At 32.9% G+C, this 25124-nt stretch overlaps 1 protein-coding gene across 1 annotated transcript in view; it reads right to left on the bottom strand.

Moving 5' to 3' along the window:
* Positions 1–203: 203 nt before the first annotated feature.
* ARSJ (arylsulfatase family member J) overlaps positions 204–25124 on the bottom strand; it is a 125813-nt gene continuing 100892 nt past the window's right edge. The window contains exon 3 of the mRNA XM_051967036.1: positions 204–2728. Coding sequence (XP_051822996.1) covers positions 1327–2728 — 1402 coding nt within the window. The 3' untranslated portion in view covers positions 204–1326. The remainder of the gene's footprint in view (positions 2729–25124) is intronic.

Genomic DNA, 25124 nt, shown 5'->3' with positions numbered 1-25124 from the left:
AATGTTGCCTGTCAATAGTAATTCAGTCATGGTTTAAATTTCCAAGATAAAAATAAATATCTCCAATTTGAGGACCCCAGAAGTTCCTTATCATAGCTACCCTTACATCCCATCATTCCTCCACTCACACAAATATTCTTTTGCTGAGGTGAGCTGATTTGTGGCCAAGAAGCTAGAGAGAAAAACCAGACTAACTTTGTGAATGCCATAAAAATAAACTATTTTAATAGATACATAAATAAAGTGTTGATCATAGAAATAACAAAGTTATTTAGCTTCTGCTTAGACACTATACTAAAATATTCCAGATAATTTTTAAGCAAAGTCATCTTATTACATTCAAAATAATGGGTAAACAAAGCCTATTCAAATTCTTCACCTGGGTTATTTCCCTTCAGTACTCTCCTCTTTCCAGCAGTGTTTACAGTAACTCAGACTTTTACAATGCTTTGTCATTTATGAGGGAGAAATTTAAAAAAAATTTTTTGGTTGCTATTTGGAAAATAAAAATAAGACAATAAAAGCATCACTTGCATCATCATTGATGATAGTAAAATAATGATTCTGTCTCTGTAAAAAATAAATTATGCCTTTTATGCAGAAGTGTCATTTTTTTTAATTAAAGCAATTAAACAATAACTATAGTTCTTTTTCTTGACAGTGTGCTCAAAGGCCTTTTTTTGTTCTTCTTGTTCATGTAAAATCAAATGAGGTACAAGTTGTTTCCCATGAGGCTCACCATTTATTTTTGCTGGAAGTCAAACTTCAGTCAAAAAACCCAAACCTAATAACAACTTTTCTTCTTCAATGCAGAAGACACACAGACATAAAAATCAGTAAGAAATTAGGCCTTTTTCAAGGCTAATTATTTGGCCTTATATTGTACTTCTATAAAATCAGTGTTATGCTTGGTATCCTATGATTCCCTTCACAGTAGCAAGATTCTCAATTATAGCCATATTCTTCCTTCTTTACTTTAAAAAAAAAAGGCCAACTGCTGAAGTGCAGAATTTGTCATGCCAACATCTGACCTTTATGAAGGAGGCAAAAAAACCCCACTGGAAACTGCATTATTTGAAATGCTACTGATTGTGGGAATGGTATCTTTGATATGAAAAAGAAAATTCTTGACACAACTATTTGTGCTTCTCTATATGGTATGTCAAAAAGACAGGTCAAGTTTGAGACTGCTCTGCATTGGCATAGTGCTTTCTATGGAGTTTTCAGTTAGTCTCATTACAGCACTGATTTTGATAGATAAATTGGGGAAAAAAATATGGGGCAAAATACAGATGGATTTGAGTTTCACCAAAAACCATTTCATGATTACCCATGAGTAAGGTCTGTTTGACAATTTGAAAACTGCCCCTTTTCCCAGTGTTTTTTCTTCTTAGTCTTATTTTTTTTCTGCTTTTTTTTAGCCTTGTTTTTTCCTGGTTTCCTTGTCTTATCATCTTCTTTATACCATGGCCCCCAGACTCCTCCATTGAGCCTAGGATTACTTCTAGGGTCTTTGGGTGGATATCTGACAGGAACCGCAGTTTTATTGAACTGGGACAATCTCCTTAAAAGCTTCTTCACAATCCCTGGATACTTACTTGAAAGGTCCACTCGTTCATATGGGTCAGCTGTGATGTTGAAAAGCCAAACACTTTTGCCAGTAGACCAGGAAATCCGTTCATTATGCCATCGATTGGGTCCAGCATTACTAAAAGATTGAGGGGGGACCCAGTCACTATAACCTGGATTCCCTGTTAACAGTTTCCAGTGTTTTACTCTTATTGCTGATTGTATAGCTGTATTCCAGATCCCAAAACCTGCTGCCCAGGAACCATTTTTGGCTTTTGTATAAATTGGATCAATATTGTGCAAAATATCTATTCGTGGAGAACGCCGACCTTCACTTATAGTCTCCCAAATGTCATAACCATCTAGCTGAATGTCTTCATCAATCCAGCCTTCAGCCAGTGTGATCAGTGTTGGGTACCAATCTGTGATGTGCACAAGCTCTTTACATATTGTGCCTTTGTTTTTCAGAAGTGGGCTGTGAACAAAGCCAACTGCTCGTATTCCCCCCTCCCAATAGGTTCCCTTACTGCCTCTGAGAGGCCAGTTGCTTCCTCCTGCCATGGGCTGTCCTCCATTATCTGAAGAGTAGATGATAATGCTGTTGTCATAGAAACCATACTTCTTTAAAGCCAGGGTCACATTGTTGATGGCTTCATCCAAGCATGACAGCATGGCAGCATACCTCCTCCTATTAATGTTGATAATGGATCTGTAATGTTCAAAATACTTCCCTGGTGCCTGCAATGGTGAATGAACTGCTTGGTATGCAATATACAAAAATATAGGTTTCCTGGGGTTGTGAGAAGCTAAAATCTGTTGCACTTTCTGAGTATACATTTGTGTTGAGTATATACCATTATCATGGTCCCAAGCAGCATTGTCATTCTCATACAAATCATATCCACACATCCCTGGGCTGTCACATTTATAATGTGTATAATAATCACCACTTCCCAGGAGGGAGCCAAAAAAAGTATCAAATCCTCTTTTGGTTGGCATGCATTCTTTCCTATAAAAACCCAGATGCCATTTTCCAACCATATGAGTTGAATAGCCAACTTCCTTTAGCTTTTGAGGTAGGGTTGCATTATCCAGAGGTAGGCAGTTGGGCTGAGTAGGTCTTATGATAGAGTGCTGAAGTCCTGTGTGTATCTGATACCTTTAAAAAAGAGTTAAGAAAACACAAGATGTAAAATATTGGATAGGCATATTTTATATAGACTAAGTAATTACCTTAAATATTCTTTATAGAAAGTGAAATATATACCACATTTATTAATATACCAATGAACAACTTAATTAATATCCTTATTAACATTTAGTTAATATTTGAAATGTATCTAAATTATTGTTCCCCAACTCATAAGTTTCTTCAATGATCTCAAGTGATGTACGAAATTATCAATATAGTTTAATTCAATTAAATAAAAATCTATTATGCGCAATATATGTGCAAGACAGTTGTTTTTCAAAAGGAAAATAGTCCTTATCTTTAAGAATCTTACATTCTCCATTACATTCTCACAACATAATTAACTTAATGAAACATGTTTTTTTAAAAAAAATTAAACATATTTAAAAATATGTATAGTGGAAAATAGGTAGAAACAACATAGATGTCTATTGATTGGGGGATGACTAAGCAAGTTATGGTACAATAATGTAATGAAATATCACTATAGGAAAGCTGAATAAGATGAATATAGAGATAATGGGAAAACTTAAAATGAACTGATTCAAATTGAGTAATCAGAATCAGGAAAACAAAATACGTTAACTACAACAATTTCAATGCAAAGAACAGTAACAAAAAACAATGACTGCTAAAAGTTGAGAATTTACCAATATTTACCAAAAAAATCAATATTGGCCCCAAAGAAGAGATGTAAGAAAATACTTGCTCTTGCCCCCACCTCATTCTTCAAAGAGATATGTGATGCTATTGGGATAGAATACTGCATATCGTGTCAGAAATTTTAGATGTGTTGATTAGTTTTTCTGAATTCTTTTGTTTGTTTGTTTGTTTGTTTCTAGTTTGTATTGTTTGTTTTAGTGGGTTGTTATCTTGGAGGGGAAAAGAAGGATATATTAAATAAAGGAAGTGACAGAAAAATTAAAGGATATAAATAAAATTATAATTTTAAAGAAATATATCTCTTAAAAGATTTGAAGACAAAAGCATTGATGAACAGATCAATGTTCCTCTAGATACATTTCTTTCTTCATTCAACAAATGCATTATGTATTAAATGCTTGCTGCATGCAAAATATTATGTGGCATTTGTAGTATGCTATAGAAGATATTCACAGTACCATAATCCAGAAGACAAGCAAAGTTTAGATTTTATACTACTCTAACCTTTAGAGATACAGTCTAGTAAAGGGATGAGATCACAAAATAAGTAACTGCATTAGAGCAGTATAACTAAATACTATTTAAAGTTTTAAGATGTTTATTTTTAATACACATTGTTTTATAAATTATGTTGGGAGAGAAAAATAAGAGTAAAAGGGGGAAACCGTATCTCTTCCAAAACTATGGTAGAAATGGAAAAAAAAAAAAAAAAAAAAAAAAAAAAAAAAAAAGAAGTGAACATAGCATGTGTTCATTTACATTCAATCTCCTGACTTCTTTCTGTGGTTGCAGATGGCATTTTTGTCCAAAAATTGGGAATGCTTTGGATCACTGAACTACTGAAAAGAACCAAGTCTTTTATAGTTGATTATTGCAGATGCTTGCTGTTACTGTATACAATGTATTATTCTTGGTTCTGCTTGCTTTGCTTGTTTATAGCACAATAATATTCCACTACTTTCATGTACCATAGCTTGTTCAGTCATCCCCCAATTGATGAGAATCCAATTCTTTGCTACCACAAAAAGAGCTGCTACAAACATTTTTACACATATGTGTTCTTTTCCCTCTTTTATGATTTCCTTGGGACACAGACCCAGTAATGGCACTGTAGGTCAAAGGGTATGCACAGTTTGATAGGCCCTTGGGAATAATTCCAGATTGCTCTCCAGAATGGTTGGAACATTTCACAACTCCACCAACAATGCATTAATGTCCCAGTTTTCCCACATCCCCTCCAACACATATCATTATCTTTTCCGGTCATCATGGTTAATCTGAGAGTATGAGGTGGTACTTCAGAAATGTTTTAATTTGCTTTTTTCCCAATCAATAGTGATTTAGAGCATTTTTTCATATAATTATAAATGACTTTAATTTCATCATCAGAAAACCTTTGACCAATTTATAAATTATTCTTATAAATTTGACACAATGGGGCACTGGATAGAGCACCAGCCCTGAAGTCAGGAAGATCTGAGTTCAAATCGGACCTCAGATACTTAACACTTCCTACCTGTGTAACTCTGGGCAAGTCACTTAAACCCAAATGCCTCAGCAATAAATAAATAAATAAATTTGACACAGTTTTTTATATGTTTTAGAAATTTATCAGAAATTCTGGCTATAAAGATTTTCCCCCAGCTTTGTATTTCCCTTTTAATCTTGTTTCTGTTGACTTTGTTGGTGCAAAAACTTTTTTAATTAATGTAATCAAAGTTGTCCATTTTGTCTTTCATACTGTTCTCTAGTTCTTTGGTCATAAATTCCTCCTATCTCCAAATATCTGATAAGTAAATTATTCCTTGTTCTCCTGATTTGTTTATGATGTCATCCTTTATACCCAAATCATGTATCCATTTTGACCTAATTTTGGTATGAGATGTGAGATGTAAGTCTATCCCGAATTTCAGACATTATTTTCCAGTTTCCCCAGCAATTTTTGTCAAATAAAGTTCTAAGATGAAACTTAACTGATGGTAGTATCAAGAGAGACTACATGCAGAAGAAACGTTTGAGTTGGACTTTCAAAGTTCAGTAAAAATTCAAGTGAAAAATGAGAGAGAAAACATTTCCAACAAAGAATTCTAGATAGTAGTAGTAGTAACAAAGGGGTGGTGGTATAGGAGTAAATGTAACATTCATGGGGCATAGAATAGTCCAGTTTGACCAGAACACAGAATTTATGGTAAGAGTAATGAAATCTGATACAATTGGAAAAGTAGGATGATGCCATATTGTAGAAAATTTTAATGTCAAACAATAGTGTCTAAATTTTATTTAGGAACCAATGGGGAACTTCTGAATATTTTTGAGCAGAGGAGAGATATGTCAAAATTATTATTGATGATTTGGTATTGCTTAGTCAGATATAACTGAAAACAACTGAACAACAAATGCTTATTGATTGATTGATGGGGAATAAACAACTTTTACAAGAGGTTTAGCTGTGCATAAAAATTGTAGATGTGAATGAACAATTAATGAGGAATAGATTAAAGATCTAGTAGATGGATGATTACGATAGCATGGATTTCAAGGATGCTTGAAGAAAGAAGACATGGTCAGAGTTAGAAGAATTCATTTTAGTGTGAGATGAGAGGCCTAATTCTTTTGTAAACAAGGAAAAAGAAAGAATAAAGACACTGAGAAATTTTGATTAGCAAATGGAATAGGCCAAGGAATTTATATTATAGAACCTCAGTCTTCTCAATGAGGTAGGTAGAAGTTGAGGCATCTGAGATAAATCTAGGGCCCAGTTATATTTGAGAGTGAAAGAGTGAATGATTAAAAGATTTGAAACAATCACTGTGGGGAAAAAAACTTAGGAAGTGAATGAGAGTAGTGTATTGTGAGAATATTCACAGTAGCAATGATTGGGGTGAACTTGTACACAGTGAATTTGTAATGAGTGAAATTAGTTCAGTTTATCAATGGAACAAACTGGGAAGTTAAATGATGGGGCTTACCAGGATTTCCTGATTGGGAAGGTCAGCAAGTCTAAAAGTGAAGGGATTTTAGTACATTAGGATTATCTAATTTTAGATATTAGTAAAACATGAAAGTGGCAAACCATTCATTCATGTGAAAAAATCAACAAATATTTGTTTAAAGCAAGTTTCATCATAAATACCAGAGATAAAAAGACAGAAAAATGGAAATAGGTCCTTACTTTAAAGAGATTACATTTGACTAAAGAAAAATAGTTCACATACAGAAAATTAGATTAGCAACGTATATGTTGTCAATATAAAGTCATTTCTGTGGAGAAGTTACTGGGTAGCGATTCCATGTGGTAAAGATAACAAAGGAATATATTTAAAATATTGAGATCATCCTGTGCAAATTTATGGAACTGGGGACAGACATTAATGAAGCTAGAATTTTAATGACAGAGACTGGAATGGGTCAAGAGCTAAAGTTTATACTAAAGGTGAAGATTGTATTTAGTATGAACTTGGAAAACGTGAAAAATGAAAAGATTATGGTTGAAGGGTACAATCTCAAAACTCTCCTGCAATTTCAAAGTGGTAAGGTCATGAGATCATATTAGTATGTAACTTAACAATAATGGAGAAAGTAAATAATTAGAGTTTAAAAGATTGAGGAAATATGTAGTTGTTTGTTAAATGGGAAGAATGAAGATCATAAAAATGGTGAAAAGACTGGAATGGAAAGAAAGATCAATGATGAATTCATTGAGAAAATGGGAAGAAGTATTTAGAAGTTAGTATATGTCAGCAACAAAGAAGAGGAGAGTAAAAAAAATTAAAGAAAAAGTCATAAAATGGTCATAGAGAAATAGTTCAGAAGCAATGACAGAAAATGAGAAGCCAGGCCTTAGAATGCTTGGCTTCTGGGATGAGCTGTCTTCAGGACAAAAATGGATTTCTGTTAAAAGAAAGAGAGAAAGAATATTGAACTCTTGTTTAACTAGATAGGGAAGCCTGTTGAGACTAGAATAGGGGTTGAAGGCACAGTAGAATAGGCTAGGAGATGGATAAACTGACTTGAGAATGAAATGGTGAGAAGCTGAGGAGGTAGATGGTTGATGTGCCCTTTATTTTTGGATCCTATTAAAAAGGAAATGTTTGATGCTTTTTTTTCATCAAAAAGAATTATAAAAATCCTCAATGAAAGAGCCATTGTATCCTGACATTATACATGAATACGATTGCTAAGATACTTTGTACTTGAAGGCTATTTTACTCTTACTCAGAATTCAATTTTGTTAGAGTGAGAGGTACCATAATATTCAAAAGAAGGTTCAATTTCTTTTTTGTTTGTTTGTTTGTTTAATTTCTATATTATTAGTGAGATAAGTGAACAACAAAGAAAAAGAATGGAAGAAATTCTCCTTCCAAGGTTCAATCTACATGACAGTCAATAGAAATTTACAAAAGTTTCTCCTTTTCACTACAAAATATCTTTTTTGCAGCTATGCTACCATAACATTTTTCATTCAAAAAAACAGCTGATTTGAGTAGCTATCCTCATTTTGCAACACACATAGTTTTTCATTAACTATTGTAATCAGCTAAGGGGAAAACCATACCAAACCAAACCAAAACAAAATTTTTGGGCTATACAAAACAGAATTGCTAGAAAAAATTGCTAGGTCAATATTGATTGTTAGTATTAAGAACTTTTTCTTTCCCAAGAAGGCAAGGACATTCGAGCTTACCCATTTCATTTATACAATTTTTTGTTTTGTTTTGTTTTTATTATTATAATCTTTTGTACATAGGATGTAAGGAAACTAATAATCTGGATATAAAGATTAAACTAAAATGAAGGTTAAATTTAATTTTCTTTTGTCAAATGAATTCTTTCCAGGAATGGTGATTAATACATAAATCTTTGAATTTTCTATTGGTTCAAGATATTCTATTAGCTGACTACTCACACATAAATATTTCATTAGGTATGTATACATACAGACACATATGTAATATACATATATATTTCTACATACTTATATCATTTTTATATACATACATAGAGATACATTTCTTGGGAATATATATGTCTATGTATGTATGCATATATTTATATATGTGTTTGGTTGGGTATGTTTGAATACATGTTAGAAATAGCTAGGTGGCACAGCGGATAAAGAGTTGGGTCTAGAGTGAGGAAGAACTGAGTTTAAATTATACTTTAGATAGTTATTAGTTGTGAGACCTTGGGCAAATCACTCACTCTCTGCTTCAGTTTCCTCATATGTAAAATAGGGGTAATAATAGTACCTACTCTCAGATTGTGAAGATTAAATGAGCTAATATTTGTAAAAAGCTTAGCTCAGTGCCTGGAACATAATAGACACTTAACAGAATGCTTATTTCATTCCATATTTATATATGCAATAGTAGATTCTTAAAGTTATTGTGAGGTACAAAATGATGATTTTGCTGATAAAATCTCTAGAAACCATAAGTAAAGTAGACTTTTATAGACTTGACCGATAATCTCAAAAACACATTCTGGAAATTAAATTACATAGAAGATTCAATTGATCCTTCTCTTGTGAATAAAACTCGAGTTATCTACTTGTTAGCCTTCTGACTATGCTTGAAATGGGAATAAGAAGAAAAGAAACTTCAAAGGATAATTTTAATGTAATAGTATTATATAACACAACTACAAAGCTATGGTGCTTGATGTGTCACTCAACCTCTGTCTGCCTCAATTTCTCCAACTGTAAAATGAGGATAATGATAGCACCTATTTCCTAGGATTTTTGTGAGCATATGATGAGACAATATTTATAGAGTGCTTTGGATACTTCCCGGTACATAGTAGGCACTTAATAAATATTTATTAAAAATTAAAAGCTCTATTTCTAGAGTCAGGAGGTCTTGCCTCAGATTTACTGTTGTGTAATTTTAAATAAGTCACTTAGTTTCATTAGGCCTCAGGTTCCTCATACACAAAATGTGGAGATAAATTACATGGCCTCTGAAAGTCCCTTACAACTCCTGATATACAATTCCTCCAAGTTAATGAATTTGGAATAGAGAACTGCATATTCATTTGATTTCTTTTGTTATTATTCAGTTTAAATTGTGTCTCACTTGTCATGATCCCATATTGAATTTTCTTAGCAAAGAATATTAAAGTGGTTTGCTGTAGAGGACCACATATATTGGGGAACTCTGAGGAAAGTATACTTGAAGCAAAGATACTTACATCAGAGTGTTTACTCAGTGTGATTAATGAGATAATAGTTCTCTAGTTTACAGTATACTTAGCACTTAGTGTGATGTGATGATGTAATAGTTCTACAATTGGTACGTTCTCAGTTTGCTCTAGTGATGTAATTGTTCTAAGGTATTAAAGGGTTGGGAGGACTTGAAATAAGCAGACTCGAGAGTCAGTGTGCTTGAGTTTGAGCTCAGACTTCAGACTACAGAGAGATTCTCTAGAAAGCTAGCCTAGACACTACAGTTTGCTATTTTCCTTCTCTATCTCATTTTATAAGTTAGAAAAGTGAGGCAAACAGGGTTAAGTGACTTGCCCAGGGTCACATAGCCGGTAAGTTTCAAAGATCAGATTTGAAATCACGAAGATGATCTTTCTTATGGCCCGCACTCTATCCACTGTGCCACCATGCCAACCATAATTTGCCCTATGTTTCAAATAAATGTGACACTTTGGAGCTCTTAGAACTTTATCTGATATGGAAGATGCCAAGATCATCCACTATATCCTGGGCCATCATCCTGCGTCTTACTTTTGTCTTGGCACTAGACTTTGATGACTGTAAAAAAGAGCAAGGCTATGACTTTATGCAACTCTGACTCAGTTAGATTCAATTCACACACAAATCAAAACAAATGGCAAACAACATTCATTCTGCAATGATTAATTAGATATGAAATAATGGGATTCTTGATTTAGAGCTGGAAGGACCTTAGCTGTCATCAAAAATAACTTTTATTTTATAGGTGAGAAAATTGAGGAAAAATTAAGTGCATCTCCAAGAATGAAGCAATCTGGCTTAAAAAGCATAATTGCAAGTTTTTAAGGTAAAATGGGCCTTTTGCAAATCTCTTTTTCAATCAAAAGTCCCCTGAAGTTCCTTCTAGCTCTAGTCATAGAATTTCTCCATGTTAATGAATTTAGAACAAAGAGTCGAAGAAATTTTAAAACCTCCTGGACCTTACAATGTAGTATGGTGCAGTGCTCTACAGTAAAAATATGAAGCAAAATTTGAATCCAGGTCTTCTGCACTCCCACTCTGTCTGAATTAATAAGCATTTACTTCATTAAAAGCATAATAAAAATATCAAAGTTGCATAAGTTGATTCCTCGAGGGCAGGAACCTTTTCATCTCATTTTTTTTGATATTTTTATTATGCTATTAACCACCAACTGCAAATATTATGTAAACAAATACATGATAACATGACTTAGCCTGTTGGCATGCCTGATAATTAATTGAAAACATGCCTAGGTGAAACAATATCACCAAAGGCAATAAGTTTCATAGCAATCATGTTTATGTATACACAATAAGCATAAACCAGCTTCAGTTAGCAAAGATAAATAAAGTCAATGAAACTTAAGAATTAGTTTAGTCTCATTAACCATTTGATTTGTGTATTGGCAAATCACTAAGCAATGGTTCAAGATAATATTTTGGTGAGGTGTGATTGTAATATATTATTGGTGTGATTTTGAAACAATATTGGCTAGAACAATATTATTTAGACATGTACATAATCAAGTCATATATTTTATTGCTTTCAGCTTTTGTTTCAATAATTTACTCTGATTTTTTCTAATTAGCTTCTTCATTTCCATACCCAGTATTTCAGATATCATTAAATACCAAAGGAAACAAAGTTAGTGAATTATGCTAGAAACAACAAGAAATAACCTGCTGAGAGTCAGCATGGTGAAGTCTAAATAAACTTTGGAGTCAGAAGTCATGAATATGAGTTCTATTACAATTGAGTCTCAGTGTTCTCTACTATAAAATAAGATAGCATTTGAACTGCCTTCCTCCTAGAAATCCTTCTGCAAATCTTTTAACTCTCTTTGGAAGCTGTTATGAGGATTATCACTTCATTAATTCCAAGATCCATGATTTGTCAGCACAAGTACTTTGCAATTTCAGAAAATGTTATGACTAGACAAATGAATTATCCTATGGTCAACCTAGTAATAAGAATCTTTTAATAAATCTATCTGGTGTGATCACCAAATGATGATGATGCATTACTGGTCTTTATTCTTTAAACATTTCCAGTTTGGTAGTACTTGCCACAGTTTGTGTTCTCCTATATCAGCCTATGAGACCCTAGTCCAGGAAATCTTTTTGTGTATCCTGGACCTCTTTGAAAGTCTGGTGAAACTTGTATTTCTTTTCAGAATAAGATTTTTAAATTCATAAACAAAATAAATAGGGTGACAAAAATGAATTATACTGAAATTCAATTATTGAAATTAACCAAAAGTGGTACATGGACCTTAGGTTTAGAATTCCTTATCTAGAGTCATCTTTATACCATGATGGAGAATTGGAATAGTACTTTACTGTTACTGGGGTTGTGGCAATTAATATAATTATTACCTTTTAATGACATCAATAATGAGATATCAAAGGATAGGGGATAATAAAAATTAGACTTCGGGCAATGAAGATCTAGATTCAAGTCTTATCTTAATAAATGCCAACTATGGTGCCGTATTAATGTTGTTTAACTTTTTAGTACTCCAGGCAAGTCTCTAAGACTGTAAATTCCAGCTACAAATGCTATCATTTATAATCATAATCATATTATAATATATATATAAATATATGAAATATGTTTATATATAATTATGATTATAATCATAAAAATGGAAGAAACTAGAGAATCATAGAGTTGGAAGGGACTTAAGCAATCTAATTCCTAAATCTTCTCCATGATGTATCTTATAAATGGTCTATCAGCCTTAGCTTTCATTTCACTAATTACTTAGCTTGCTTTTTCCCCCATCAGGATCTTTGGAAACTGTGGAGAAGGGATCCTGCTGGGGGGCAAACACCCAACATGAAATGTGATAGCAATAGTCACTTTGGCAGTCCATGAACTGACTTTCAGATATAACAGTAGATTCTCATCATCTTGTGCCTGCAAGGAAACATTTAGTGGACATAGTTCAATGTGTTTATTCATTACATAAACTTTAGAGAATAGATGAAAGAGTTAACATTCAAAAATATTTTGATCATCTGAAGCAATGTGCTAAAATTCACAAAATGAAATTTGATATTAATAAATACAAAGTTCTAAGCAGTTCTGAAGATTGTGTAAAAAACAATATAGTTGAGAATTGGGTGATAGCAGTTTTTTACCTAATATTTCATGACTGATAAATAGCTGAGTAAAGATTTTTTAGAAGGTCCAAGTATGCCTCATTAAGCTGTGGGCTCTATGACACAAGGCAAAAACAGAGGAACGGTTAAACAAATGAATATAATGAAATACTATTATGCTGTAAAAAAATGAGGATAAAGATGGTTTCAATGAGACATGGAAAGATTTGTATAAAATGATGTATAGTGAAGTGAATAGAATCAGAACAATTTATACCTTAATATCAGTGTTATAAAAATAAAGAATTTTGGAACACTTAAAAAACCACAATCAACAGAATGCTCAACAATGATTCCTGACGATGAATAAAGCAGAAAGAATACTGCCTATTTCATGAAAAAGAGATAATGGACTAATATGCAAGATAAAAAAATGCATTTATGGATATGGAAAAAATTCTAAGTTGAATGGCTATCTGTAAAAAATGATGAATAACAAATATTATATGGATGGAAGGTCAAGTGAAATGAATTCTAAGGATACCTTTTATATCTAAAATTCCACAGTTTTATTTCCTCTAGACTTTTAAAAATCAACTATGCTACAGTTTTATGTAATTTTCTTTTTACATAATCTTAAATCAGCTCAAAGAACTGCATTTTCATTTGTTTGCATTTCATATATTTTGAACAAATGCATCACTTAATTCAAAATAGTAAATTAATTAATTTTGCAATGCAATGTAATTTTCTCAGGATCTGGTTTCCACTTGAAAAGAAATAAATTCCATATGAACAATGGTAAATTCTACCAACACTGTTAAAATCAATGGCCATCATTCTCATTTCCCTCTTACTTTTAAAGAAATGCTACCAGGTGCTTTAAAGGTTCTTCCATTTTGAGGTTAGAATGCATTGATTATTGGTTAGTGAATGATCCTATTACACCTCACATTATTATTCTTTCTTCAGAAACATACTTTCATAAGGCATTGTAGTTTTTTTTAATAAATACTTTGAATACTTTTGTATTTTGCACTTCATCTAATTCTTTCAATATCCTGATGAAATGGAAATTATGAATGTCTTTCACTCTCTCTCTCCCTATTATCTATCTATCTATCTATCTATCTCTATGTATAGAGAGATTAAATCCTATAGCCAAGTGGTGGAGAGGCAGATAATACATCTTAAATTTATGGAAATAGGTACAGAGTTGAGATGATAAAGTAAAATCAAATACAGAATTAAAGAAAATTATGTAAAAGTTTGACTAAGTTTAATTGAATGAATATGCTATGTTTGGTTCTACAAAAGATTTCATCATTTTTGTTTTCCTATTGATTCTTAAGATTCTTATGTCAATATCAGGTAATGCTTACATTCTTACATAGTATAAATGGAAAGAGCCCTGGTCCCCCCCAAAAAATAATTTGGAGATTTGATTTCTGTTCTGTGCTTTGCCACTGGAATTATAGAGTGGGAAAACTAACCCAGAGTGAGGAAGACTCATTTTCCTGAGTTCAAATCTGGCCTTAGATACTTACTAGCTATGTGATCCTAGGCAAGTCACTTAACACTGTTTGCCTCAGTTTCTTCATCCATAAAACTATCTGGAGAAGGAAATGGAAAGCCATTTTAGGGTCTTTGCCAAAAAAAAACCCTAATGAGGTCATGCAGAGTTGGGCATGACTGAACAAGAGCTAGAAGAGGCCTCAGAAAGCCATCTTTATCAACCATAAGGAACAGTTCAATATTACCTTTCACAAAAAAAAAAAAAAAAAAAAAAAAGGGGGGAAAGTGATTTGCTTGTGGTCACATAGCAGTAGATGAAAAAAGCAGTACTTGAATTCAAGGTTTCTGAATTCAAAATTTCTACTTATTCCCTGTCACCTATTATAGGCAGCTTAAACTATGAGGTTTTTTATTTCAGGGAACTGGGAATATATGAGTGTTAGAATCCTTACAAAGTGATGTCAGTTGCCTAATTTAGCATGGTACTTAGCAAATCCTCTAGCTCACTAATGTATTTAAGTACTCATTGGAGTTCACACTTTTGAGAGATTCACAAGTAAGTATTCAGTATGAGTATCACAAGTCAGAAACCCCAAATCCCACTCTCTCAGAGGAGGAGTCAACCTTTGAGTTAACACTTCTAAAAGAACATAAAAACAGCTGAGCTAGAGCCAGAAGTCAGTTCAGTTGAAAAGATTCAGAGTGGAGTAGCGTCAGTTCAGAAGAAGCCACGAGTTGGAGTTGAGCTAGAGGCAAAAGACTCTTGGAATCAAGGAAGGAGAAAATAGATGTTTGGATTTTATCAGCTGGCTGCATTTGAAGTGATTATTACTCTGAACTGAAACTAAGGCTGCCTCCAGAAAACCTCCCTGAGAAACCTGCTCCCACAGAGAACCATTATATTAAAAAAGAGAACACCACATATGGCCACTCTGTCTTTCCAGATTATCTAATATTATTCCTTCCACTATTCTTCCATCATCAGTAAATATTGTTGGATTTCTTGTTGCTACTGAAAATAAATATAAATACCAATTAGCCAGTGATGTTTCTATCATGTATTAATTTTCTTTTCTTTTTAGAAGGAAAATGTACTTAAGAGATCAAAGGAAAATCTAAAGTTTGTTTATAGAAAAGAAAATCAGTGAGAAGAGAATTGAAAGACTGAAAGAGAATACTTTTCAGCAAATTTTTGTAGCCTGAGAAGTAACCTTTCTCCATTAGAAGAATATGCTTGTCAAGACAACTAGAATGTTTGTGTCAGTGAACAGGTTTAGAAGAGAACTGAGGTTCAAATCTCAGGACTCCTACTTACTCATTACCTCACTTTGGTCAAATTGCTTCACTGGTCTGGGAAATCATTGTCCTTATCTATAAAATAATGGGCCTGGATGATTTTCTAGGCCCACAACTAAATCTTTGGTCCAGAATGGACATGTCATATGGCAAAATGTGGCTACATTGCTTAACAAAAAAAAAAAAAAAAAATACAATAAAATATAGATAATAGTAAAATGTGTTTTTTCTTATATTTGCTTTTGCTTATATTTGTTCAGTCATTTGAGTCATGTCAGATTCTTTGTGACCCCATTTGGGGTTTTCTTGGTAGAAATACTGTAATGCTTTGGCACTTTCTTTTCCACTAGTTGAGGAAACTGAGGCAAAAAGGGTTAATTTACCTGCCCAGGTTCACACAGGTAAGAAGTGTCTGAGGTCAGAAAGAGGAGTCTTCTTGACCCCAGGTTCTGTGCTCTATTCATTTCATCCATATCTGTCTTTAGATTTTGATACTCAGCATCTCACCTTACCCTCAGTTGCCCTTAACCTCTAACAGGAGAACTGGAGAGCAAAGCATTAAATTCCTTCCAAAGACTTTCTTTATTCTGTGCTTACTAGGTAACTTATTTTCCATCAACATCTCTACTTAGCTTGATTCCGCAAAACACCATGTACTTGGACTGGATAGCCCCTGGTGGCAGCCCCTTCCTTTTGTGTATTGTCCTCCCCATTTGAGTGTAAGTTTTCTGAGGTCAAGAGCTTTCTCTTTTTCTTATTTCTATCCCCAATATTTAGCACAGTACCTAGCACATAGTGGGAACTTAAATGTTCATGGACTCAAATGTCAACAAATATTTATTGACTACCTACTGTATCACACAGGATCACATAACCAGAGGAATTAAAACCCCAGGATTTTCTTGACTCCAAATCTTGCACACAGAGTAGCTCGATGTTTTGGTGATGGATAAAATTCTGGGTTCTGAATCAGGAAAACTAATCTTTGTGAGTTCAAATCTGGCCTCCAACAGTTGCCAGTTGTATGACCCTGGGCAAGTTACTTCATTATCCTATTTGCCTCAGTCAAATTGCAAATCACTTATTTAAATTTTCTTTTGTTTTGCTGGGAAAACCCCAAATGTGATCTAGACATGAAACTACTGAACAAAAACAACTCTGCTGGGCACTAAAAATGATAAACAAATGAATAAATGGACTCTTTTCTTATAGTAGGAGGAAATAAGGTATATATATATATATATATGGACATGGGTCATATTTTTATTCTGCCAACTTAATATCTATATCAGACAAATACTTTAAACTATCTCAGCTACAAAGTCTTAATGGGCTAGAACAGTAGCTATCAAATTGTAATCCCTGGACCATTGGGAGTCCTAAACTCCTTTTCAGGGAGTCCCTGAGGTCAAAATTATTCTCACAATAATGCTGTTTTCCTATTAAAACATTCCTTCCTTTTCCAACTACAAATTTGTATGAGGCTAGATTTCCTTCATTTCTCTCAACCAAAACAATATAACATACAAGTTTGAATGCAGAAGTAAATAAGAGAATCTAGCTGCCTTCCATTAAGCAAGGCATTGCAGAGATTTAAAAAAAAATATGTAAAACAATATCACTCTTTTCATATATTATTTTTTTTTTGTTTTGGAAAATATAGTTTGTTCATAAAATGTTATTTATGTAAACATGAAAAAGTTTGCTATTTTTTTAAACAAATAGATAAATATGCTTGAAATTTATCAGTTTTCATGTGCAATATATTAAGTATCAGTAAATGTCACATAAATCAAGGTTCTTTGTAGTCCTCAACAATTTTAAGTGTATGAAAAAAACCTGAGATCAAAAGATTAGTGAAGTACTGGATTAAATGATCTCAATGGTCCCTTCTGGATCTAAATCTATGATTTTGTCAACCATTTTAGGAAACAGATTAATCTTTTTTCCATCATATACTTATTAACCCTTTAAGGCTTTCAAAGTACTTTCTATTTATTTTCTTATTTGATCCTCACAATGAGCCTGACAGGAAAAGTGTTATTTTTTCCCATTTTTGCAGATGAAGAAACTTAGGCAGGCAGAGGTTAAGTGAATGACGTAGGATGACATACTGTGTTTCCCCGATAATAAGACCTATCCCGAAAATAAGCCCTCCCCTTACAGTGTAAGATTCCTCTAAAATAAGCCCTCCCCCGAAAATAAGCCCTATTGAGATTGCTACTGTAGTGAAGGTGATCCCCTGCGCTACACGCTACATTATGGTATCCTCTGTATGCACCGTCCCCCCTCCCCCACTGGGTGAAATGCACGCCACGCTCCGAGCTGCATCCAATCAGAGCTGCAGCAGTGAGTGCGTCATCCTGTTCTTCCCCAGTGATTTGCTTGCTGGTGCCATTGAGAGCAGTGCCGTGGAGGAGAGCTGAGGCAAGACAACATAAAAACCCGGTATGTAAGTGGGAGTGAGGGGGCATGATGGAGAATAAAAGGGGCATGATGGAGGATAAAAGAAGAACTCAGGGGGCATGATGGAGGATAAAAGAAGAACTCAGCCAGCACTCACCGCGCTAAAGAAATGAAGAACTTCCTTGCAGAGAGAAGAATAGATCAAGTAATGATTCCTGCAGGAATGACTGTCTATCTCCAGATCCTTGATATTGCAATAAACAAGCCATTCAAGGACGATTTGCGCATGGAAGTCAATGACTACATTGAAAATAGAATGGAAAGAAATCAGTGTGGAAACTTTGTGAAGCCCTGTCTGCAAGAAGTTGTGACTTGGGTGAAGAAGTCATGGGATAAAATTACTGACAGCTGTGTCGCCGAGGCACTACGAGCAGGTTACCTGGACAGGACATGTTCATTTAAAGAGAGCTATATTGCTGGACATGACAGATTGGGTCCACTTCTTCTGAAGGAAATAGAGGCACAAGACATCCAGGACGGAATTCAGGGTATGGACACTTATGACGATGTTGTTGAAGAAGATGACATGATCATTATTGAATATAGGTACTTTTTTTTGTTCACATTTACCTGTTTATTAAAATTGCTGTCAATGTTCATTAAAATAAGCCCTCCCCTGAAAATAAGCCTTCTGGTGTTTTTCTGTCCAAAAAAATAATAAGACAGTGTCTTATTATCGGGGAAACATGGTAGTTATCATATGTCTGACTGAAGATTTAAACTCAAGGTCTCATGGCTCATATATGAGAGAAAGATATACATTTTGAATTCATATGCCAAGTGTGATTATTATTATTCAGTTGTTTCAGTTGTGTACCTTATTTGGGGTTTTCTTGACAGAGATACTGGAGTAGTTTGTCATTTCCTTTTCTAGACCATTTTACAGATGAAAAGTTGAGGCAAAAAAATGTTAAGTGACTTGCCCTGTATCTCACAGCTATTAAAAATCTGAGGCCAGATTTGAAAATAAGTCTTCCTAAACCCCAGGCCTGAGACTTTATCTATTGCACCACCAAGATGTACCAACATGGTGTTATCCAACAAATATTTACCACATCACAGAAAATATGGAGGTAAAAACCTAGATTTTATTAATTTTTTAACTTTTAAAATATTTTTTTCTGATTATGTATGTATATTAATTTTATAAATACACATTTTTAATGAATCATCTTGGGAGGAAAAAAAATCAGAACAAAAGGGAAAAAATCACAAGAAAAACCACAAAAATATCAGAAAAAAGAAGTGAATATAATGTGTGTTGATTTACATTCAATCTTCATAGTTTTCTTTCTGAATGCAGATTGCATTTTCTATCCAAAGTTTATTGGGATTGCCTTAGATCACTGACCCAATGAGAAAAGCTGAATCTTTCATAGTTGATCATCAGCCAGTCTTACTGTTATTGTGTACAATGTATTCTTGATTTTCACTTAGCATCAACTGCAAATCTTTCCAGGTCTTTCTAAAATCAGTTTCTTCATTTTTTTTTTTTTTATAGAACAACAATAATCCATTATCTTCACATACCACAATTTATCCAGCCAATCCCTAATTGATGGGCATCTACTCATTTTCCAGTTCTTTGCTCTCACACTTTAGCTTTTACAAACATTTTTGCACTTGTAGGTCCTGTCCCCTCCTTGTGATTTCCTTGGCATACAGACCCAGTAGTGGGACTGCTCTGTCAAAGAGCATGCACAATTTTATAGCCCTTTGGGTATAGTTCCAAAATGATCTCCATAATGGTCGAATCATTTCACAACTCTACCAACAATACATTATTAGTGTCTCAGTTTTCCCACATCCCCTCCAACATTTGTTATTATCTTTTCCTGTCATCTTAGTCAATCTTTTCTTTTTTTTTTTTTTGGCCGGGAGGATGAGGTAATTGGGGTTAAGTGACTTGCCCAGAGTCACACAGGTAGAAAGTGTCCTGAATCTAAGGCTGGTGTTTTCTTTACTAAGCCATCTAGTCCTCATCTTAGCCAATCTGAGAGATGAAAGGTGGTATCTCAGAGTTGTTTTAATTTGATTTCTCTAATCAATAATAATTTAGGGCATATTTTCATATGACTATAGATGGCTTGAATTTTATAATCTACTGTCTGGTCATATCCTTTGACCATTTATCAATTGGGGAATGACTTATATATTTATAAATTTGACACAATTCTTTATATAATTTTAGAAATGAGACCTTTATCAGAAACATTTTGCCCCAGCTTTTTATTTAACTTTTAATTTTGTTTGTGTTGGTTTTGCTTGTGCAAAAACTCTTTTAATTTAATGCAAACAAAATTGTTTATTTTGCCTTTCATAATGTTTTCTAGTACTCCTTTGTTCATAAATTCCTCCCTTCTCCAAAGATCTGATAAGCAAATTATCCCTTACTCATTTGATTTGCTTATGTTATCACCTTTCATGCATGCCAAATCATGTAACTATTTTGACCTTATTTTGGTATGGAGTGTGAGATGTAGATCTATGCCCAGTTTTTGAGAAATCATTTTCCAATTTTTCCAGTAATTTTTGGGAAATAGTGAGTTCTTATCTTAGAAGTTGGAGTTTGGGGGTGTATAAATACTAGATTATTATAGTCACTGATCATTGTGCCATGTGTATTGTATTTAACCTATTCCACTGATCTATCATTCTATTTTTTAGCCAGTACCAAATGATTTTGATGACTGCTACTTTATAACATAGTTTTGGGGCTGGTACTATTAGACCACCATCCTTTATATTTTCTTTTCTTAAATGAAAGGATGCCCATCAATTGGAGAATGGTTGAGTAAATTGTGGTATATGAATGTTATGGAATATTATTGTTCTGTAAGGAATGACCAGCAGGATGAATACAGAGAGGACTAGTGAGACTTACATGAACTGATGCTAAGTGAAACGAGCAGAACCAGGAGATCATTATATACCTCAACAATGATACTGTTTGAAGATGTATTCTGATAGAAGTGGATCTCTTCGATAAAAAGAGCTTTAATTGATCAAAGATGGACAGAAGCAGCTACACCCAAAGAAAAAACTCTGGGAAATGAATATAAACTGCTTGCATTTTTGTTTTTCTTCCCGGGTTATTTATACCTTCTGAATCTAATTCTCCCTGTGCAACAAGAAAACTGTTTGGTTCTGCACACATATATTGTATCTAGGTTATACTGTAACCTATTCAACATGTAAAGGACTACTTGCCATCTGGGGGAGGGGGTGGAGGGAGGGAGGGGAAAAATTGGAACAGAAGTGAATGCAAGGGATAATGCTGTAAAAAATTACCCTGGCATGGGTTCTATCAATAAAAAGTTATTTAAAATATATATATATATTTTTTTTTCTTTCCTTAATTCCCTTGATATTCTTGATCTTTTATTCTTCCAGATGAATTTTAAAATTATTTTTCTAATTCTATAAAATATTTTTTGGCAGTTTGATTATTATGCTATTGAACAAATAGACCAATTTAGACAGAATTATCATTTTTATTATATTAGTTTGATCTACCCATGAACAATTAATATTTTTAATTGTTTAGATCTGATTTTATTTGTGTGGGTCAAACAACAAATCATAGAAACAATAATTTTGTCCAAAAGAACAAAATAATGAGACAACATACTAAAACCTATGGAATGTAGCTAAAGCAGTTTTTATGGGGAAATTTTATATCTCTAAATAACTACAAAAAAAAAATTAGAGAAAGAGGAGTTCCATGAATTAGGCATACACCTACAAAATCTAGAAAAAAGAACAAATTAAAAACTCCTAATTAAATACCAAATTAGAAATTCTGAAACAATGCAATAATTAGGAGCTATTTTGCTCAATTGTATGTTAGCAAATCTAATGATCTAACCAAAATGGATGAATATTTACAAAAATATGAATTGCACAGATTAACAGAAGAGGAAATCTCCAAGGTGAGATGAATAGCTCCTAATTACTGCATTAATTTCTTTTTCATTAGTGGTAAGTTCACCCTTTTCATTTTTGATCTGGTGTTTTGTTTTTTGTTTTTATTTCTTTTGTCTAATCAATTTTCTAAACTAAAAGTTTATCTATTTTTTTCATAAAACCAATTCTTTGTTTTATTAATTTGTTCAATAGTTTTCTTAGTTTCAATTTTATTAATCTCTCCTTTGAGTTTTAGAATTGTGTCATGTACTTCTGAATAAAAGGTGTATTCTTTTCTGTGCCTATTCACTTTTCTCCAGAGATCTATCATATCTAATTTTTTCTAGCATCCTATTAACCTCACTTTCTTGTTTATTTTGTGGTTAGATTTGTCTAATTCTGAGAGGGGAGGGTTGAGATCTCCTACTAATATAGTTTTACTGTCTATTTCTTGCTATAACTGGATTAATATCTTCTCTAAGAATCTGGATACTTTACCACTTGGTGTATATACATTTAATCATATTACTACTTAATTGTTTATGGTACTCTTTAATAAGATGTAGGTTTTTTCCCCCTTATTTCTTTTAATTAGATCTATTTTAACTTTTGTTTTCTCAGTGATCATGGTTGCTTCCTCTGCTTTCTTTCTTTCTTTCTTTTTTTTTTCTTGCTTCAGCTGAAACATAATAAATTCTGCTTCAGCTTTTTACCTTTATTTTGTCTCTGTTTTAAATATGTTTCTTATAAACAACATATTGTAGGATTCTGTTTTTTAATCTACTCAGCTATTTGCTTTCATTTTATGGGAGAATTCATCCCATTCACATTTATCATTATGATTAACAGCTCTGTATTTCTGTATATATTTTTATTTTCTCTTTGTGCCCTTAGTAGCAGAGATACTATTTAGTAGTGTTTTTCTAACCCACCCTGCTCTCTCTTCTATTACTCCCTCCTCCTTTCTCTTATCCCTTTCTCCTAGTGCTTCTGTCTCCCTTCTGTCTAGTCCCTCCTTTTTCTTTTCCCTTTCTCCTCTTACTTCTTTATAGGGTAAGATAAATTTCTATATCCAACTAAATAATTAAGCTATTCTCTCTTTGTGCTAAAACTGATGAGATCAAGCTTTAGACCAGGGATCCTCAAACTATGGCCTGCGGGCCAGATGCGGCAGCTGAGGACGATTATCACCCTCACCCAGGGCTATGAAGTTTCTTTATTTAAAGGTCCACAAAACAAAGTTTTTGTTTTAACTATGGTCTGGCCCTCCAACAGTCTGAGGGACAGTGAACTGGTTCCCTATTTAAAAAGTTTGAAGACCCCTGCTTTAGACAATGTTCCTCATCCTTTCTTCTTTTCCTGTATTGTAATACCTAGATTTTATTATTATGCTCATGCATAGTTTCATGCTTCAATGAAAAATTGATTAGCCACAAGGCTTCTTATAGGCAAAACTATGTCAGAGTTACAGAAAAATAATTCATTTACATATTGAAATCTTGCACATTTATTTATTTATTTTTATTTTAAAAAATTTTAATAGCTTTTTATTTACACGTTATATGCATGGGTAATTTTACAGCATTGGAAATTGCCAACCTTTTGTTCCAATTTTTCCCCTCCTTCCCCTCACCCCTTCCTCTAAATGGCAGGATGACAAATACATATTAAATATATTAAAGTATAAATTAAATACAAAATAAGTATACATGTCCAAACTGTTATTTTGCTGTACAAAAAGAATCGGACTCTGAAATATTGTTGTACATTTCTTTTAAGCGAAAAAAGTTAAAAAGAAGATACATATGTAATTCCATGTTTTCTTCAACGTCATAAAAATTGGACAATTAAATAGAGTCATGATCTCATACATCCCCTATGGAAACAAATGTTGTCAAACAAACTCTATAGGTAAACTAAATCAGCTTACAAATTAAAATACATTTAGAAAATTTGCATGTTGCCAAGATAGAAGGAACATTTGAGATGTTTCCTCTGTTTTTTTTTTTAATCAAAATAGTGTTTAAGGCTCCAAATAAATTTCCTTATTTCATGGGACAAATTCTAATCAGGTAAGGTTAATATTAATACAAATATATTGGAGAAATATTCTTGAGCCTCAAATAATAAAAATGAAATTAAAAATTCCCATAACAGTTATACTCTCTACTTTTGCAAACTTTAAATTGTATTTAATAATAATGATAATGATGATGTGATCTGAATATCCTGAAAATATTTACAAATTAAAATAAAAGGATTTCTATCACAGAATTATATGTAATTGTGAACCATCAGAAGTACCTAAATATACAGCAATAGTGAAATGCTTAAATAAAATGAATTTCATTAATGTAAATAAAAAAATTGAAATAAATTAAGATAAATATAAAGAATGCCAAAAAATCATAACCATCTTTTCTAAAGTGATACAAAAAATAAATCAAGTGAGGGAATATAATAAATAAAATAAAGATGACAATACTCCCTAAACTAATCTGTTTGTTTAGAGATATATCAATCAGACCCTCAAGAAACTATTTTAATGATCTAGAAAAAATAACAACAAAATTCATATGGAAGAAGAAAAGGTCAAGAATTTCAAGGGAATTAATGAAAAAAAAAATCAAATGAAGGTGGCCTAACTATACCTGATCTAAAACTATATTGTAAAGTAGTGGTCACCAAAATCATTTGATATTGACTAAGAAACAGATTAGTTGATCAGTGGAATAGGTTAGGTTCCCATGACAAAAGAGTCAATAACTATAGCAATCTAGTGTTTGACAAATCCAAAGATTCCATCTTTTGGGATAAACATTCACTATTTGACAAAAACTGCTGGGGAAAGTGGAAATTAGTATGGCAGTAACTAGGCATGGACCTACACTTTAACACCGTATACCAAGATAAGATCAAAATGGGTTCATGATTTAGGTATAAAGAATGAGATTATGAATAAATTAAAAGAATATAGGGTAGTTTACCTCTCAGACCTGTGGAGGGGGAAGGAATTTGTGAGAAGAACTAGAGATCATTATTAATCACAAAATAGAAAATTTTGATTCTATTAAGTTAAAAAGCTTTTATACAAACACAACTAACACAGACAAGTTTAGAAGGGAAACAATAAACTAGGAAAACATTTTTACAGTTAAAGGTTCTGATAAAGGCCTCATTTCCATAATATATAGAGAATTGACTTAAATT

The sequence above is a fragment of the Antechinus flavipes genome, chromosome 6, assembly GCF_016432865.1.
Source record: "Antechinus flavipes isolate AdamAnt ecotype Samford, QLD, Australia chromosome 6, AdamAnt_v2, whole genome shotgun sequence".
In the NCBI taxonomy this organism is placed as follows: domain Eukaryota; kingdom Metazoa; phylum Chordata; class Mammalia; order Dasyuromorphia; family Dasyuridae; genus Antechinus; species Antechinus flavipes.
The sequence above is the reverse complement of the archived record's forward strand: the minus strand, read 5'-3'. Positions and strand labels throughout refer to the sequence as shown.